The sequence below is a fragment of the Podarcis vaucheri genome (genome assembly GCF_965113315.1).
Source record: "Podarcis vaucheri genome assembly, chromosome: 7".
Classification (NCBI taxonomy): Eukaryota; Metazoa; Chordata; class Lepidosauria; order Squamata; family Lacertidae; genus Podarcis; species Podarcis vaucheri.
The window spans coordinates 53,308,591-53,326,005 of NC_138765.1; the positions used below are offsets into that span (position 1 = coordinate 53,308,591).

Genomic DNA, 17,415 nt, shown 5'->3' on the forward strand with positions numbered 1-17,415 from the left:
GGACATAGTAGGCTGCTCAGACCCCGCTTTCCATTCCGTTTGTGGGAATACGGGGCGCAGCCATAATTCATTTGTGCACCAGGTCCTTTCTGGTTTTTCAGAGTTCTTGTTGCAATAGTCCCTTAGAAAAAATGGGAGCAAGTAAAGCAATATCTTTAATTTAGACCAAGTAGATTTTTTTCGTGGTGGAAGCAAATTTTTGAATCACACAGGGCTCTTTTCAAGTTGGGTCTTCGGTAAAGAAAACTGTAGCTATATTCTCCGAAAGAATACGGTGATGATATTGCCCACATTAGGGCAGTGTTACAAAAGAGTGTGCAAAATTTCAAGTTCTCCAGAACTCTTCAGTAGGCTACGGTGAAAATGTAGACAGTGACACCTTGTGGGTTGAACACAGCAGTTCACAAACTGCAGGATTTAGACTGCAATTGTCCGTTCATTTACCTCAGAGTAAAAGTTATCCATCCCATCTGAAGTTTTCACTGCAATCTCACCCTCTGGAGTTTGGTTTCCTCTATAGGCTAATAGGGTGAGCTGAAAGTTGCCCTGGAAAAACTTTGCAGTTCATGGGAAGTTGGGAACCTTCCCCATTTTGGCTGAGGCTGCTAGGAATTTTAGTCGAAAACATCTGGAAGGCATCAGACTGGATGAGGATGAGGTAAGTTGCTATGACTAGCAAAGTGTGTAATGCATTGGTGGCACTACCACCACAATAACAACACTGGGATGAAAGGGGTAAAATGAGCTTTTTAGGAGGGTGGCTTTATTCCATATGTTAAATTTATGAAAAAGAAATAACAATATATTTCACATTAACACTCCCATCCTAAATATATTTTCTCTGAAGCAAGTCCTGGTTTGATGGAGCTCATTTTCAAGTGAGTCTGCTTAAGATTGTTAATTTCCAATACCTTTTTCTTCAAGGAAAGTAATCATAGGGAGTGAGTGAAACTACTTGTTCATGGCATGGTTGGCCCCCCCACTTCCCCTCTGCCATTGCCTCTGTGTGCATTTTAATTACCTGGTGGATAAAGGACTGTGTCTCAACTTGGCTCTTAAACGTTTTCTGGAACATGATTATTTAAGAAATTTATATACTTATTAACCATTCTTATGATTAGCACTGTGCAAGCACATCCAAGTATCCAAGACCGCTCCTGTTTTTATTTAATCACAGGAAAGAATGCAGGAAATCTGCCTTATAGCAAGACAGACTGTTGATTCATCTAGCTCAGCAATGTCAGTCCTACCTGGAGATGCTGGGGATTGAAACTAAGACCTTCTGCATACAAAGCAGCTGTTATTTCACTGAGCCACAGGTATTCACCAGCCTTTTGATTTGGGGTGTTTCACACTGAATTTGTGACATGCCACATTCATCTGCAAGTGAGTTATCTTTCCTTTGTGGGGGTGGAGATTGAATAAATTATATAATTTGATATCACAGGATATATTTAACCAGTAACGGTTAAATATAATCCAGTTTCCATCTTGCGACAAAATGCAGACACCAGCCATGGTGCCAACACCAGCCAATTTCCTTGCCCACTACTCCTGGTTTTGCTTACCAGTACTTTCTAGCAACTGGGCACCATCCTCTAATAAAGACACTAGAGGGAGCTCAAAGGCTGCACACACCACAAGGTGCTCTTACTTCATGAGGACTTTTATATGGCAGTGCCTTCACCAAATCATTACACTTGAGGAACAGCCACACTATGTGTTTAAAGCAGAACCATACATGGCTTCCCCCAAACAATCCTGCTAGCTGTCATCTGTTAGGAGACCCCTGCTCCCCTCACAGAGCTTTGATTTCCTGGGTGGTATAACAGTCAATTTTTCTTCACAGGGAACTCTGGAAATTGTAGCTCTATGAGGGTCTAGGGATCTCCTAACAGCTCTAAGCACCCTTAACAAACTACAGTTCCCATCCTCCCCCCCCTCCATCTCTCCCTCTCCAGTGCTAGTGAGTACTCTGAGGGATGGCAACTCAAGTAGGCAGGAAGGTTTACCTTCTGTGTGTCTAACTCGCCCTGCTCCAGCTACCCCAAGCATCCTTCTACTGAACCACTTTTCTTTCCCTCTCCTTTCCCTAATCCAATGGTTCTTAAAGGGTGTGGTGTGCCACACTGGTGTGGCAGGCGAGACTGGCACATGTAGCGAGAAGATTCAAGGACATTGTTTTATACTTTCTGGACGTCTCATGATCATATTATAAAGTAGTTGTGTTCTATCTTCAAGCGCTGCTAGGAGTTGTTTCTTTTTGTTTTCCAAGGTGTTTCTTGAGAGTTGTTAGGAGGCCCCTATGGCCTTCACAGAGCTACAATTCCCAGCATTCCCTGAGAAGAGGGATTGATTGTTAAGCAACTCTGAGAGCTGCAGATCTGTGTAGGGGTCTCCTAAGGACTCTCAGTGCTCATAAAAAACCATGGATTCCAGGATTCTTAGGGAGAAGCCGTGACTTTTTAAAGTGATATGATCCTGTTTAAAATGTATGGTGCAGATGTGACTTGAATATGTGAATGGAGGCAGGGCCAGTCAAAGATGTTTTGCCACTGTAGATAAAATGCTCCAATGATGCCCCCCCTCATGCAGATCTGGGTCCCCTCTCCAGCCCCTCCCTGCCCCCCACCTGTGCAACTGTACCTTACTCTGCACCTGTCCTGCCACCGTGATACAGTGTGCAGGGCGCAGTGGGCGCAGCAGTGAGAACGGCACGGGGTCAGCAGCACAGGAAGCCACAAAGGTGCTGGCAGCAGAGCAGTGGTGGAGACTGGGGACAGATCTAATGCCTGGTGCGAATGGCTTCACCTCGCCCCTTCACCTCATGCCCCTGAATGGAGGACATCGTGTCCAGCGCTGTGTTTCAACTGTGCTACCAACTGTTGAGTCACTGCTCAACATTGCTGTCACTAAGAGATGAGCATGTGTGTGTGACTCATAACCCCAGCTTCCATGGAGCTGGTACACAAACCACATCTAATCAGGTACAAGCTGGCAGATAGTTCCTTTACCCACTTCTGACGCAGCAAGATGGGAATTGGTGATCTGCCACATGATGCATCACAGATTGGATAGGTCAACTGTGGTCTAAGGCCCTGCTCATACCCACTCAGGGTAGCCTTCAGCAACCTGATGCCCTCCTGATGTTTTGGACCACAAGATTAGAACATAAGAAGAGCCTGGTGGATCAGTCCAATGGCCCATCTAGTCCAGCATCCTGTTCTCTCAGTGGCCAACCAGATGCCTTGGTGGGAAACCCCCAAGTAGGACCCAAGAACCAGAGCACCCTCCCCTTCTGTGGTTTCCAGCGTCTTGTATTCAGAAGCACTGCTGCCTCCAACTGTGGAGGAAGAAGAAAGCCATTATGGCTAGGCCCCTTCCTCCGTGAATCTGTCCAATTCTCTTTTAAAGCCGTCCAAGTTGGAGGCCATCCACTGCCCCTGCGGGAGAGAGTTCCAAAGGTGCTGCCTTCAGGACTTCCTTTTCTCACTCCTGAATCTGTGCTGGCTGAGACTGATGGGAGTTGTTGTTCAAAACATCTGGCAGGGTTGGCGAAGGCTGCCATCCTGCTCTGTCCACGAGAGGAGCTGGCACCTACCTCTCCACAGAAAAGTTCAGGGCACAGTGATCTGCTCTCAATTCCACCTAGCTCAGATCTCCCTGGACCCGTCTGGTGGGCTTGTTTTGCCACCTGCCAAACATCCAAAGTGTCCACAGACCTCTGGATGTGTCCGCGGTCAGTTCCATGAAGGCCTGCCAGCAGGTTATAGATAGACAGCGGAGGCCTGGCCAGCAGGGTATAGATAGAAACACAGCCTCTATTTTTGCCCTTCTTGGTGCAGGTGCCAGAGGAACTGGCCTGCCCAGAGTCAGGATTATTTATAGGGGCTGGTATTTAGGGGGACAGTGCTGCTTTTCCATTTTGCCGTGGGAGAAAGAAAACTGAGATGGGAGAGAGGCGTGGTTGTCGTGGTCCTATAACCAATGCCTCCTCTCTCGTATCCAGCATCGGATCACACTAGGTCACTTGACAGCAGCTTGTAAAACCCTCTGATTGTAAAACTAGACTGAAAAACAAGGTCATCTCTTTCCAGACCTCTCCCGACCGCGCCATGATCCTGTCATTCCTGAATGAATGTCAGGGAACTGAGGGTTCACGGAGCCCTAGTGATGTGGTTACAAAAACCACAAAAAATGGTTCACATGAGCATGTGCAGAGTTCCTTTACACAACTCATTTAGGAATAGGAGTGGGAAGGAGGTTGTCTCCCAAGTAGGCTTGGGTTCTTCATGTCTTATTGTAGAATGGAATCACATAATCCTGTAGGAGATGACAGTTGCTGCAAAGTACCTCAGAAATATTTGCAAAATCATCTGCTTTAATACTGGGGGAAGATTGGTTTCCATCTTCTGGCTAACCCCTCTTAAGTGGAAGACCATGTCTCCTTTGGGTGCAAGCTCCACACACACACACACACACACACACACACAGGATAGCAATGGCCTGACTACAGATAATTCATCCCATAAACAACAAATCATTTTGAACAGTGCAATGTTCTACAAAACAGCAGTGATTTATATTGGGCAAACCTAAATTCTCTTAAGTGGTAGTGAGAAAGGACATGTGGCTGGTTGGTGTGTGACTTCCATCGCTCTCGCTGTTCCACTCCATCCTCATCCTTTGCAAGGTTCTGGGGTACCTCTGGGTCTCAACCTGGGACTTCACTCAAAATGGCAAGGAAATGGCAGAATAACTTTCCAACAGCTAAGAGCTGTTTGACAGTGGAACAGACTCCCACAAGAAGTGGTGGCCTCTCCTTCCTTGGAAGCTTTTAAGTAGTGGTTGGATGGGCATCTGCCATGGATGCTCTAGTTGAGATTCCTGCATTGCAGGGGGTTGGACTGGATGACCCTTCCAATTATATGACGGTTGTGCCATGGGTTCATTACCTAGGTGCGTTTAGGAGGCCCTGTGAGGATAACATTTTGAGAAACAGTGTGATGTAAGGTTAGAGTGTTAGACTACAACCTAAGAGACCAGGGTTCGAATCCCCACTCAGTCATGAAGCTCCCTGGGTGTGGCCTTGGGCCAGTCTCCATCTCTCAGCCTAACCTGCCCTCACAGGGTTGTGAAGATGAAAAGGGGAGGAAAAGAACCATGTAGTGAGCTCCTTGGAGGGTAAGGTGGGATATAAGTAAAACGAACAATAATGCAGAAAAATAGCTGCCATTTCTTTGCTTTGTCTTGACTGTGTGTGTTTATGGGGTGACTAAAACAGTTTCCCTCTTGACCCGAGGAGGCCCCAGCCCTGTCAGAAAAGCTAGTGGACAAAAGAGCAGGCGAGAGCATCAGGTACACTTTCCAGCTCAACGCAGCCAGGGACGAGTGGAAAAACTCATCCATTCATTCCAGCTCAACACTCCCTCCTTTGGCCCAGCTCAGCGGATTGGTGGCTGGCCGTCTGCCTGGACCCCCCACCGGCCCGGCAGCCCTGCACTATATTTATCAGCACTTTCCATCTGCCACATGAAGAAGAGAGGAAACATTTGAGCTTATTTTAGACCCCACAACATTCTTTCCTGCTCTGGCCCTCGGACGGACAGGTGGAACGACCGTATTTAGCCACTTGGGGGCTGAAAATAGAAGGGCCCGTTTACAACGCAGTTTCCTTTAGGCAACTCCGCACCCTATTTACGTACTCCGGCGAAGGAGAATGTTGTCCTCGTCCCCATTGCCCAAATTATAAATATTAACGTGGCTTTGCCAGGCTGACATCATTGCTCCAGCGAGCCTCTCCTTCCTCTTAATAGCCCATTCTTGGGAGAGAGAAAGAGATGCTCAAATAGAAAAGGAAAGACGCAGACCACTGGGAAGACATGAGCAATGGATGCGAGGATGCATGAAAGAATGAACTTTGCCTGGGAACACAGAAAGCTGCCTTATACAGACTCGGGCCACTGGCCCAACTAGCTCAGTATTGTCTACACTGACAGGCAGCTGCTCTCCAAGGCTTCGGAAAGCTGGATGAAGTGTGGATGGTCCAGTATAAGCCATTGATCAATGCATCAATGACATATTGCAAAAAAACAACACCACCAGTCTGGAGGGGTCCACAGTTGAGTCTTTCAACAATGTGGATGCTAAAGCCGCAGAAGGCTTGGGCATTTATTAGTCTCATGAGAATAGGGGTGTAGCAAGTCATGTCCCTTTCTCATTGGTGAAATAGTGGAAGGTGTAAGAAGAGCATTCCTGATTAGCAGCACAATAATAAGGAACACATTCAATGAAAAATGGTGCCATTATTTGGAATAGTTTTATTGGGCTTTCTTGGGGAGGTGGGGGGTGTCATGAGGCGCTCTCCAAACCCAAAGGAACAACAAAAAATGTACAGAAAACAGAGAGAAACAGCAGCAGTTTTTTTTTACTTTTAGCAATGCCAAGTCACTGTTCTGTAGCTCCCCTCCTCCACAACCCCACCCAAAGGTTCAAGGAAGGTGAATCTCTATGAAGCTAATCCAGAATTCTTTGCTCTGCCTCCTTGGGAGCAGGGGATAGTCTCTTTTTACCGCAGAGTCGCAGTTAGGAAGGGTGGTACAGGCCTTGCTTTTGGTAATGTACACATGAACACAAGGGACACCCTTGCTACTGTCTCCCCTGTTGCATCACCCCTTCAACAGCAGGCAGAACGTGAGGATAGCCCATCTAGGTCAGCATCCTGTCCTCACAGTGGCCAACCAGACGTCTGTGGGAAGCAGGACCTGAGCTGAAGAGAGCACTTCCCTTCCTGTAGTTTCCAGCAACTGGTATTCAGAAGCAACACTGCCTCCAGCTGTGCAGTTTAAGCAGGAGGTTAAAGTGCATTAAGGAGTTATTAAGCTGAGGGGAAAGCAGTAAGAGAATGGGGTTTGCAGAGATAAAAGGAATGAAGTGTAGCCAATCATGTTTTACTCAGCGCTGACCCACTGAAAGTAACAAATCTAGGATAGTCATGCCCATTAATTTAAATGAGTCTACCCAGTATGATCAATACTGGATACAACCCAGTAGCTTGGAAAACAACAACCAACAAATTTCCTCACGGGAACAGATTTAAATGGGTGGTGTTGAGGATCTGCCAAGCCCAGGTGGATTATTCTTTACAAAAGCTTCAGTGTTCGTGGAAACCCACTCAAGCTTAAAAGGGAAAGCTGGGCAGAGGAAGGAAGAGGAGCTGTAAATTGCGGCAGCTGAAGATCACTCCAGGCCTCCGTACTCCCAGGAAACACTGATTGGTATGACGTCCCTGGAAACAGACCTTGGATCAGATGAGCAGGAGTCACAGCAGATCTCCCACCACAGGCGCTTAAGAAGCCATCACTATTTAGCCATTGCAGCTGGGGAGGCCCAGTCTGGCATCATTCCCTGCTCTCTTTTGGAAATTTGGGAGACCAGAAGGCAAGCTTCTGGAAACGGGAAGGTCCTCACAAAGCAACTGCGGTGGGGAGCTGGAAGAATGCAGGACACCCTGATAACAGTCATCCAAGAATGGGGAGCTTAAAATCCCTTTCATGCAAAAGACCCAAAGGTGGACTCAGGCAGAGGATCTCTTGTCCTGGGTTTTCTCCTGACACCATCCCAGAGAGCAATGCAGAAATTGAGAGGCCACCTCAACTCCCTAGTGACCAAGCAGGCTAGCAGCTAAGGGGATGCACCACCAGCATGCAAATGACACCATTTGGATGGATCAACGACAGCACAATAGGAGGCAGAGACACATTTGCAGAAGAACTCCAGGGGATTTAACACCAGCCTAATATGGAGGCCCCTTTGCTGTTTTTTTCAAAACACACAAGAGGAATGGGGCCATATACCTTTCTGTTTCCTAAACTGAGATGCACCTAGATCTTGCTGCAACCAAGAGGTCAAGCCACACACTCTTTGGAGTGGTGGGTACCACCCAGTTGCAGAATCTGAATCAGAAGAAGAAGAAAACACACCCAACTTCTGCTGCAGGACGCGCCTCCAGGCTCCACTGCTGCAGATCTTCAGTCGTCAGGGGCTCTCCTCCTAACCTCCACAAGTGGTCTCAGGTTACGTTTTCCAGGTAGCCAGCCAAGCTCAGCATGGCTCTCAGGTTGCAGCAGGGCAGCAGGCCGTGTCCTCATGCCTCAGGAGCAGGGACATCCGGGAGAAGGTCTTCAGGCAGGTGTGGCACTGGTATTTCTTGATGTCGGAATGGGTCTGCAGGTGGGCGCGGAGGTTGGAGCGGTCGGCAAAGGCTCGGCTGCAGTGCGAACAGGCGTAGGGCTTTTCACCTGGAAAGGGAGGCCAGAAAGAAAGATGGATGAGCAGGCAATGCCAGGGCTGTTGTAAGACCTTGAACCTGGTTTGGTAGTAGATGGGCAGCCAGTGAAGATGCTGTAGCAACAGTCACATGTTGTCATCTAGATGCCCCACCTGGCCAGCACATTCTGCACCAGAGCTGGAGCTTCCAAACCAGGTCCAAGGGCAGCCCCCCCCCCCCACAGTACATTGCAGTAGTCCAGCCTCAAGGTTACCAACACTTGGGCTGCAGGCTATCCCTGTCCAGGAACTGCAACAGCTGGTGAACCAGATAAAGCACTCCTAGCTACAGAGGACACATTGACCTCAAGTGATAAAAAAGTATCCAGCAGTACCCTCAAGCTATGTACTTGCTCCATCATAAGGAGTGCAACTCCATCCAGAACAGGTAACCTGCCTATCTCCTGAATGTGGGAACCACCCTCCCTATCTTCCCAGGATTCAAGCAGTTTATTGGCCCTCATTCGTTCCACCACTACGTTCAGAAACTAATTCAGAACTTTCACACTCTCTCCCAGTTCCAATATTATGGTGAAGTAGTGCTGCATGTCATCAGTGCACTGGTGACACCTCGCTCCAGAATGCCAAATGATCACCTGTGACAGCTTCATATAGATGCTAAATAGCACTTGGGAGAGGACAGTTCCCTGCAAAACTCCCTGCAAAAATAGCACAAGTGCCAGGGGGCCAAGGAGCACTCCCCCAGTGCTACTCTAGGAATATGGCCTGAACATTTATTTATTTCTTACATTGATATGCCATCTTTTCCTCCAAGGATTTCAAGGTGATGTACATGGTTCTCCCCTCCCCATTCTATCCTCATGTCCTATGAGGTAACTTAGGTGAGAGACAAGAAACTGGCCCAGCCAGCTTCATGGCTGAGTGGGGATTCAAACTCTGATCTCCCAGGTCCTAGTCCAATGCTCTAATCATTACACCACACTGGCTGTACCCAAGGATGGAGAACCTGTGGCTCTCCCATCATTTTATTTATTTAGACCATGGGTAGGCAAACTAAGGCCCAGGGGCCAGATCCGGCCCAATCACTTTCTAAATCCGGCCTGTGGACGGTCCAGGAATCAGCATGTTTTTACATGAGTAGAATGTGTCCTTTTATTTAAAATGCATCTCTGGGTTATTTGTGGGGCATAGGAATTCGTTCATCCCCCCCCACACCAAATGTAGTCCAGCCCCCCACAAGGTCTGAGGGACAGTAGACCGGCCCCCTGCTGAAAAAGTTTGCTGACCCCATTTCTATACCACTTTAGTACGGGAAACTAGAGCAGTAAATGTTGCAAAAATACACAATATAACCATCTATCTATCTATCTATCTATCTATCTATCTAATCTCTCTCCCTCTCCCTTTTCCTTCTGGCACAATCTCCTCAATGAAAACCTCGCAGCCTCGCCTCCTGGCTCTCACCTGGGATTCCACCCATCCACCCTGGCTCTTACCAAGGGCTCAAACAAACTCACAGATCACTCCCCTCCAAAATCGGACAACCAAGAGGGTTCCTGGAACCTGCTGACCTCACCCTCATGTCTCACCCTTGGTTTGCATCTATGGGCTTGATAGAGCTTCCTCAGACTGCCTCTCATTCAGCACTCAATCAGCTGCATGGCTCATATCCAGCCCCAAGGTTTAGCAGCCTTTGTGAGTTTTCCAGGGGTCCCAAGGATGGCAGCTAGGGTATCCACTAACTGTTCTTTCTCAGGCCACTGCACAGCTCTCCTGTTCCATCATCCCCAACCATTGGCCATGATGGCTGGGGCTGATGGGAGTTGGAGTCTAACAATATCTGAAAGCCACTGGGCCTCCCATTCCTGATATAAAACAAAGATGGACTTGACACAGTGACTTTCTCTCACAACGGGCATCCCTGTACTACAAACTTTATTTTATTATAAATTTTTGATTGAAAACACATTGCTAAACTGCTTACTATTTAAAAACCCCCAAACAGCTTACAAAAACCCAGACATAAAAACAGTATCATAAAAACAGAGATTAAAAAAACAGATGAAGCAGAAATCTAGTAATAGCAGGGGTCCAATCTCATCGGGCCAGGAAAAGTCTTTACATATTTATTTTTACAATTATGTTCCACCTTCCTTCATCCAGTGAGCTCAGGTTGACATACATAGTTCTCCTTTTCCTCCTCATTTTATCCTCAAAAGAACCACCCTGTGAGGCAGCTTAGGCTGAGAGACAGTGACTGCCCCAAGGTCACCCAGTGAGCTTCATAGCTGAGTGGGGATTTGAACCCTGGTCTCCCAGGTCTTAGCCCAACACTCTAACCACTACGCCACACTGGCTCACAGCTGTTCAGTCGTAGCTTGTGCCGTGAACAACTTCAGTGGCAATGCCCTACACTGGAGTTATTCATGCAAGTCTGACGCAGTATTTACATAAAAACATCTGACGGGCTCAGCTGGATTGGAATGAGGTTCCCTCCAGCATAACAGTTCTCAGCTGCTCTTGGGTGACCTTTCCCCTTTATACACTTCTGCCCAGTGAATCATAAAAAGTGCCCTGCTGGATCAGAGCAAAGAACCCTCCAGCCTAACAGTCTGTTCCCAGAAGTAGCCAGCCAGGTAGTGGAGGGACAAAGCAAGTCCTGGTAGCAACAGCTTGCAGTTGTAGTTTGTTCCCCCAGCAACTGGTATTCAGAGGTACACTGCCTCTGGAGGGGGAGGTTCAATTTAACAGGAATTTTCCAAAACAGTGAGGCAAAGGCTCTTGTACGTGTTTCTTTGTATAGCAAATTCCACTTGCACACTGAGAAAATAGGTGGACAATGCTATGAAAAAGAACATCCCGAGTTATCCATCCCAATTAAATCAGAGCTTAATTAAGGTTGAGGTTCACTCCAGCTTAGGCCCAGAACCCATTTACAAATCCAGAGCTGAGCGCTGGTTCAGGTGACTTAACAAGATGAGTGCCTCTCTGAACATGCGCAGAGTGCATTTCAGGAGAAGGCTGGTGGAATGGTTAGAATCTCAGACCCGGACAAGGGAGACCTAGTGAAGCTCATTGGGTGAGCTTGGGTCACTGACCAGCTCACTCTTGCCTTCCATATAGGGTTACTGGGAGGATAAAATTTGAATTGGGTGGCCTATATACAGTGCCAACCATCTTGGATCCTACAACAGGCAGGTGAGGCTGCCCGATTGGCATTGACCCATGACAGGGTCTTTTCAGTGATGGTTCCCCAGTTGTAGAATGCCCTCCCTAGTAAAGTACGGCTGTCTCCATCATTACTAACTTCAGGAAGAATTTGAAAACATACCAAGGCATTTGCAGGCTGAAAAATAGTATTCCTGGCAACCTTGTGATCGTTGGATGGAATAATGTTTTTAACGGCAATTGCTTTTAGAAAATGCTTTTAACTGAAACTGTTTTTAATTTTAATTGTTTTCAAAATGTTTCAACTGTTTTAGAATCTTTCTGCTTTGTTTTTAAATAGTGTACCTGCATGCTGCCCTAGGGTCCTTGGGAGGAATTACATTCAATAAATAATAAATAGCAAATAGAAGAAATAAATAGAACCTCCTTGCACCAACATCAGAGGCAACATTTATCACAGCAGAATGTGAGGGCCCAACAGTTCCCCCCAGCCACACCAAAATGCAAGTGTTCTCCAAACCTCCCCCCACCTTGCTCTCCCTTCTTTTCCATGCACATTTACCCCCTTCTTCAAGGTTGCCCCCTACCTGTGTGTGTCCGGATATGCCCCTGCAGCAGCCAGGGCCGGGAGAAGGCTTTACCACAGATCTTGCACATACAAGGCAGCGTGTGGGTGCGGATGTGCATCTTGAGGGCGCCCAGGCTGGCGTACTCCTTGTCGCAGTGCTTGCAGTTGAAATACTTCCTTGCTGTGGTTGCCTGCAGCTTGCAGCGCTGCTGCCTGTGTCGGGCCAGGCCTGAGAAGGTGCTGTAGGCCTTGCGGCAGTCCGGACACTCAAACGTCTCCAGGGGGTCGGCAGCTATGCCTTGTGGCCCCTTGTTGTCTCCATTTCCCTCTGCTGGGCTGCCCAGGTTGGGAGTCCTCCTTTGGAACAGGCTGAATGCCAACGGGAGATTGAGGTTGTTCTGGTTATCACGCAGAGGGGTGGCAGAGCCCCAGCTTCCTCCAGGGCTGCTCCCAGAACCCACTTGGGAGCTCGATGTGGGCTCCCCTTTGGCTTCACTGCTCTGTGGGAGAGGCGGGGACAGGCAGGCAATGGCAGAATTATGGTCCCAGAGGCTACCAGCTTCATAGGGGGCTGCCGGACAAGGCGTGCCATCTTGACTGAGGACAGGGAATGCTGCCCCTCTCCAGGAGTGGCACAATCCACTGGATTCTGGGGGGGAGACACACAAAACAAGTAAATAAAAAGCAGCCATTGTTCCTCAGAAACTAGACAACATGCCTACCCTGCATATTTTGGAAAATTGTTCATTCCCTGTGTCTGAAGCCCGGTTCAGATGCCCACCAGAGAAGGATGTTAGGCTGGCAAACAGGCAGGCATGAAATGTTAGGCAGGCTCCATACCTGGAACTTTTCAAACAGGCCTGTTTGTATCTTGGCTTACAGAAATTAATTGTGTTGTTGGATCCGACTTCGTGGCCTGGCCCTTGTGATTGTATCATTCTGTGTTGTTGCTGTTGGATCGCTAGTTTTTAATAATTTGCAATTGTTTTATTGAGATTCTTTTAGAAAATATAATCTACTGTATTTTTGTTCCTGAAGGGTGATATAGAAAAAGAAGTAAATAAAATACTGTATTTTTTGCACCATAACACTCACTTTTTTCCTCCTAGAAAGTAAGGGGAAATGTCTGTGCGTGTTATGGAGGGAATGCCTACGGGTGGCATGCCTACGGATTTTCCTCCTCTAAAAACTACGTGCGTGTTATGGTCGGGTGCGTGTTATAGAGCGAAAAATACGGTAGTTGGTTTTAACTAAGAAGCATAAGAATATAAGAAGAGCCTGCAGGATCAGGCCAATGGTCCATCTAGTCCAGCATCCTGTTCCCACAGTGGCCACCCAGATGCCTCCATGAAGCCCATCAGCAGGATCCAAGCACCAGAGCCCTCTCCACTCCTGTGGCTTCCAGTAGCTGGCATTCAGAAACTTTGCTGCTTCCAATTGTGGAGGCAGAGGATAGTCATCATGGCTGGTAGCCATTGATAGCCTTTCCTTCCTCCATTAATTTGTCTAATCCTGTTTTAAAGCTGTCTAGGTCGTTGACCATCACTGCCTCTTGTGGTAGTGAGTTCCATAGTTTAATTAAACTCCTTTCCAGTATTATAAACAGTTGCATAGAAGTCTCTCCTCGAGGCTGCCTCACTCAAACATTTTGCATTATGCACTCAAAACACTGCAATATGCACATGCAGTGTACACACAGTTCCAGTAAAACACGCGTCATACGGGTGCAAACACCGCAGAAACACAATTTGCCCACAGTGCCATGTATCAAGCACTGGAATCAGTACACCAGACCCCAAGGTAACCTGGAAGCATTATTTTTAACAAATAAAACATATAATAGAATGCATTCAGAGAGATGCTCCCTGTTGCAACCATGTCACCATAGTGGTTAACTTACCGTATTTTTTGCACCATAACACTCACTTTTTTCCTCCTAGAAAGTAAGGGGAAATGTCTGTGCGTGTTATGGAGGAAATGCGTATGGGTGGCATGCCTACGGATTTTCCTCCTCTAAAAACTACGTGTGTGTTATGGTCAGGTGCGTGTTATAGAGCGAAAAATACGGTAATAAGTTTTATTTTGCAAAATGAGCTTCCAAGAAGTGTGTAAGGGGGTGGGGGATCCACATCTGAGCCTTGCGTTGAAGTGCCAAGACGCTCACGAGATTATTATTGAGCTCACCCTTATGAATACCATAAAGCAAATACTATCCTGTCCCAAAGAGGCAACACTTGGCATTTTTAAAATATCTGCATGCCACCTCCTAATCTTGGCATTCTTTATCTGTGTACAAAAGGGTTCAATGCAAGGGTAGAGGGACCCTGGCTACCTAACCTGGAAAAGTTGCTGTTTGAGTGAAATCTACCCTCCAGGCCACCTTTTACACATCACACTTTACCACAAGGAGGACACTGGGAACAGCCCCCACCTCACCCCATGACAGCACAACAGGTTTTTCACACCAGTGCTGTGACATGTTGCCCAACCTTTCCATGCGTCTTATTTATGCACAATACAGAACGTTCAGTTGCCAATAGATGCCACTAGCTGTGTGGAAACTTTTGACACCACGTAGTCAACTACACCACACGCCCAGGGAAGCTATTTCGATGTGACAAAGGTACAGGATAAATGACTCCAAAACTCACCAAGTAGACATTCTCGTATAATCATGTACTGAAGTGTGTCTGGCAGCGAGAAGGAAAACCTCCTTTTGCCCTGGCATCCACTCTATGGATTTCTGGGGCTGGGCAAATATTAGGCACTCCCCACCCATTTTCTTTTAAAAATAATCTTAGCAGTTTAACAGTATTTACAGCAGAAACACTTTTTAGTGTCCTGGAGTCAACATATTCTCTCCACTGTTGGCTTTAATTTCGTAGATTTAGATTCCTCTTTCTGAACCTAAATGTTGCATTTATTCAGGCTTTCTTGTTGAGTGAGGTCTGGCTGTTGATATTTGGCCTACGATGTTTCCTTCGTATTATTTTTAAAACTATATATTTTCCCTCCAAGCTGCCTATGGGCATTTTCCATTCGACAAGGAATAACGGCAATTGCATACATAGAAATGTGAGATAGAATGGAGAAATAATCGCTGCTAGATTAACTTCATTTTTTTAAAAAAACAACAACCCTAATGTATTTATTATACAGTACTTGAGAACTCAGATGGGGTGGGTGAGGGGAAATAAACCCTTTTTAAAAACGGCGCGCGGGCCCCCTCCCCAACACGTTAAGAAAAAAGCAGCCGGGTAAAAACGAAGGCCACAGTCCGAAACACACTTACTAGAGAGTCAAAGGAACTTACTTCCGAGCAGACACTTATAGGCTTGTGCTGCAAATTAGTTTCCTATTTCCAAGCGCACTTTAAGCAGCAAAAAGGACTCTAAAAACCAGTCCCCATCACGCAACCCTAGGCGGGCATAATTGGGACAAAGCCCCTGCGGAGCTGCCGTCTGAGTAAACAAGCGCAAGAGCGCGCCGCTCGGAGTTTGAAGCGCAAAAGGAAGCCGGTCGGAGATAAAAATGTGGAGAGGGAAGGGAGACAGCCCGCTCCATAGACAGGGGTCGGGGCAAGGAAAAGCGCTCGAGGAGAGCTGCGAGAAGGGAAAGCTGGAAGGACCCGCCGTGGGCAGCGCCCTCACTGCCGCTTAGCTTTCCAAAGCGCGCCGTGCGCCCTGGGCGCAAACCATTTGCCCTTCCTTACCTTGGCGGCGCGTCTCCAGCTGGCCGTAGTTGGGGACGCGAGTGCTGGAGGGCTTCTTGACCAAGAAGGAGCGCGGCATGGCGAGCGGAGAGTCCCGGCGGAGCGAGCCGACCGGGCAGGTGCAATAAACCCGCGGGCTCATTAGCATGGGCTTCCCGCCGAGCCAACCGCCGGCCGAGGGGCCGTCCTTGGCCGCCTCCGTCGGGGCCGCCCTCCCCGCGGCAGGTGCAAAGCCCAAGGGGCGGCCGCGACCACGACGCCGGGGAAGCCCCGCGGCGGGCTCGCTCGGGGCAGAGGAGGGGATCACCTTGAATCCTCCCGCTAGCTTCCAAGGTTAAGGTGTCCAAACTCCGGCTAGGCGAGGACAGCTTCTCCCGCCACCCCTCGCTTAAATGAAAAGCACGTTGGCGGCCGGCCACTTGGTCCCTACACGGTGCGGTGCAGTCAGGGCAGTAGTCCAGGGCTCGCTCAGCGCAGCAGCGGGGCTTTATCTGCCACGTCTGAAGTAGAGCCCTGCTGGGTCAGAGCAAAAGCCCATCCAGGCTTTCACAAGCCTAGGCGACAACCAGGAGCCCACAAACAGGGCAGGAGGGCAAGAAGAGCCTCTCCAAATCACCCCAGCAATGGTTATTCAGAGGCACAAGAATACAGTATAGGCCAGGTGGACCAGAGCATTGGCTCGGTATTGTCTACACCATGCGTCGGCAACCTAAGGCCCCCGGGGCCGGATGCGGTCCGGGAATCAGTGTGATTTTACATGAGTAGAATGTGTCCTTTTATTTAAAATGCACCTCTGGGTTATTTGTGGGACATAGAAATTCGTTCATTCCCCCCCCCCATATAGTCCGGCCCACCACATGGTCTGAGGGCCGGTGGGCCGGCCCACAGCTGGAAAAGATTGCTGACCCCTGGTCTACACTGACTGGCAACGGCTTCCCAGGTTGTCAAGCAAGGGATTTTTTCTAGCCCTACCTGGAGATTCTGGGGAGGGGATTGAACCAGGGACCATCTGCCAGCAAAGCAGATACTCTAGCCATTGAACCACAGCCCTTCACAAAGCAGGCAAGAGGGGTTTTGTTTCCCAAAGCAGCTGCCGTTGTCTGTGCACTTATCCCACTTGAGTGAGTAGATTTATTTGGGGGAAAGGGACAGGTTTTGTGTGGATTCGAAAATCTGCAGAGTCTATTTGAATGCTGACAAAAGTGTCAGCAGGATAAAAGAAGTGTGCATATGGCACAAGAAGCAAGCAAGACCTCTCTCAAAAGACTCCCAGGGCCCTTTAGGAGGTGTGGCCATGCTAGCTGGGGGTGAGGAGAGTTGTCCTCCAAACAGTGGAGGGCACCAGGTTCTAGAAGGCTGGTCTTATATCTGTCTATGCAGGCGTAGATACATCTGACAGCTGAGGACATCATTAATGCAGCGAACAAAAGTGACCACTCTTCCATAATGAAACTGGTGTGTTTTTAAGATGCCACAATGTTCCTTTTGAATTTTGCTGCAACAGACTAGCAGAGTCTCACCCTTCTGGGCACGTCTCTTCTGAGGACAGGGAATGAGCCAGGTGCAGTTTGGAGGTGCCTGCCCTGCCCCACTCACACTTCATTCCTGTTCACTCCAAACAGCCACATCCCATCTCCCTACAGCAGCAGTGGGAAGCGAATGTGGCCCTACAGAGCTT

The 17,415-nt window shown here is 48.2% G+C and overlaps 1 protein-coding gene and 1 long non-coding RNA gene across 2 annotated transcripts in view; one reads left to right on the forward strand and one right to left on the reverse strand.

The window, feature by feature from the left end:
• LOC309535817 overlaps nt 1–17,415 on the forward strand; it is a 27,290-nt gene continuing 9,875 nt past the window's right edge. The window contains exons 1-2 of the long non-coding RNA XR_014221406.1: nt 1–658; nt 1,178–1,319. This is a non-coding gene — a long non-coding RNA (uncharacterized lncRNA). The remainder of the gene's footprint in view (nt 659–1,177; nt 1,320–17,415) is intronic.
• SNAI3 (snail family transcriptional repressor 3) lies at nt 6,702–15,854 on the reverse strand. The gene is made up of 3 exons (XM_082229220.1): nt 15,738–15,854; nt 12,045–12,674; nt 6,702–8,300 (listed from the first exon to the last, which is right to left on the reverse strand). Exons 1-3 carry the CDS (start codon nt 15,814–15,816, stop codon nt 8,116–8,118), a joined length of 894 nt encoding a protein of 297 aa, XP_082085346.1. The 5' UTR covers nt 15,817–15,854; the 3' UTR covers nt 6,702–8,115.

Bases quoted from the DNA above. Each gene is read 5' to 3' on its own strand.
- SNAI3 (XM_082229220.1), bottom strand. From the start codon at position 15,816: ATGCCGCGCTCCTTCTTGGTCAAGAAGCCCTCCAGCACTCGCGTCCCC. The intron at 12,675-15,737 runs GTAAGGAAGGGC...TCTCCCCCCCAG, and splicing joins GCTGGAGACGCGCCGCCAAG to AATCCAGTGGATTGTGCCAC. The intron at 8,301-12,044 runs GTAGGGGGCAAC...CTCCCTTTCCAG, and splicing joins GCATATCCGGACACACACAG to GTGAAAAGCCCTACGCCTGT.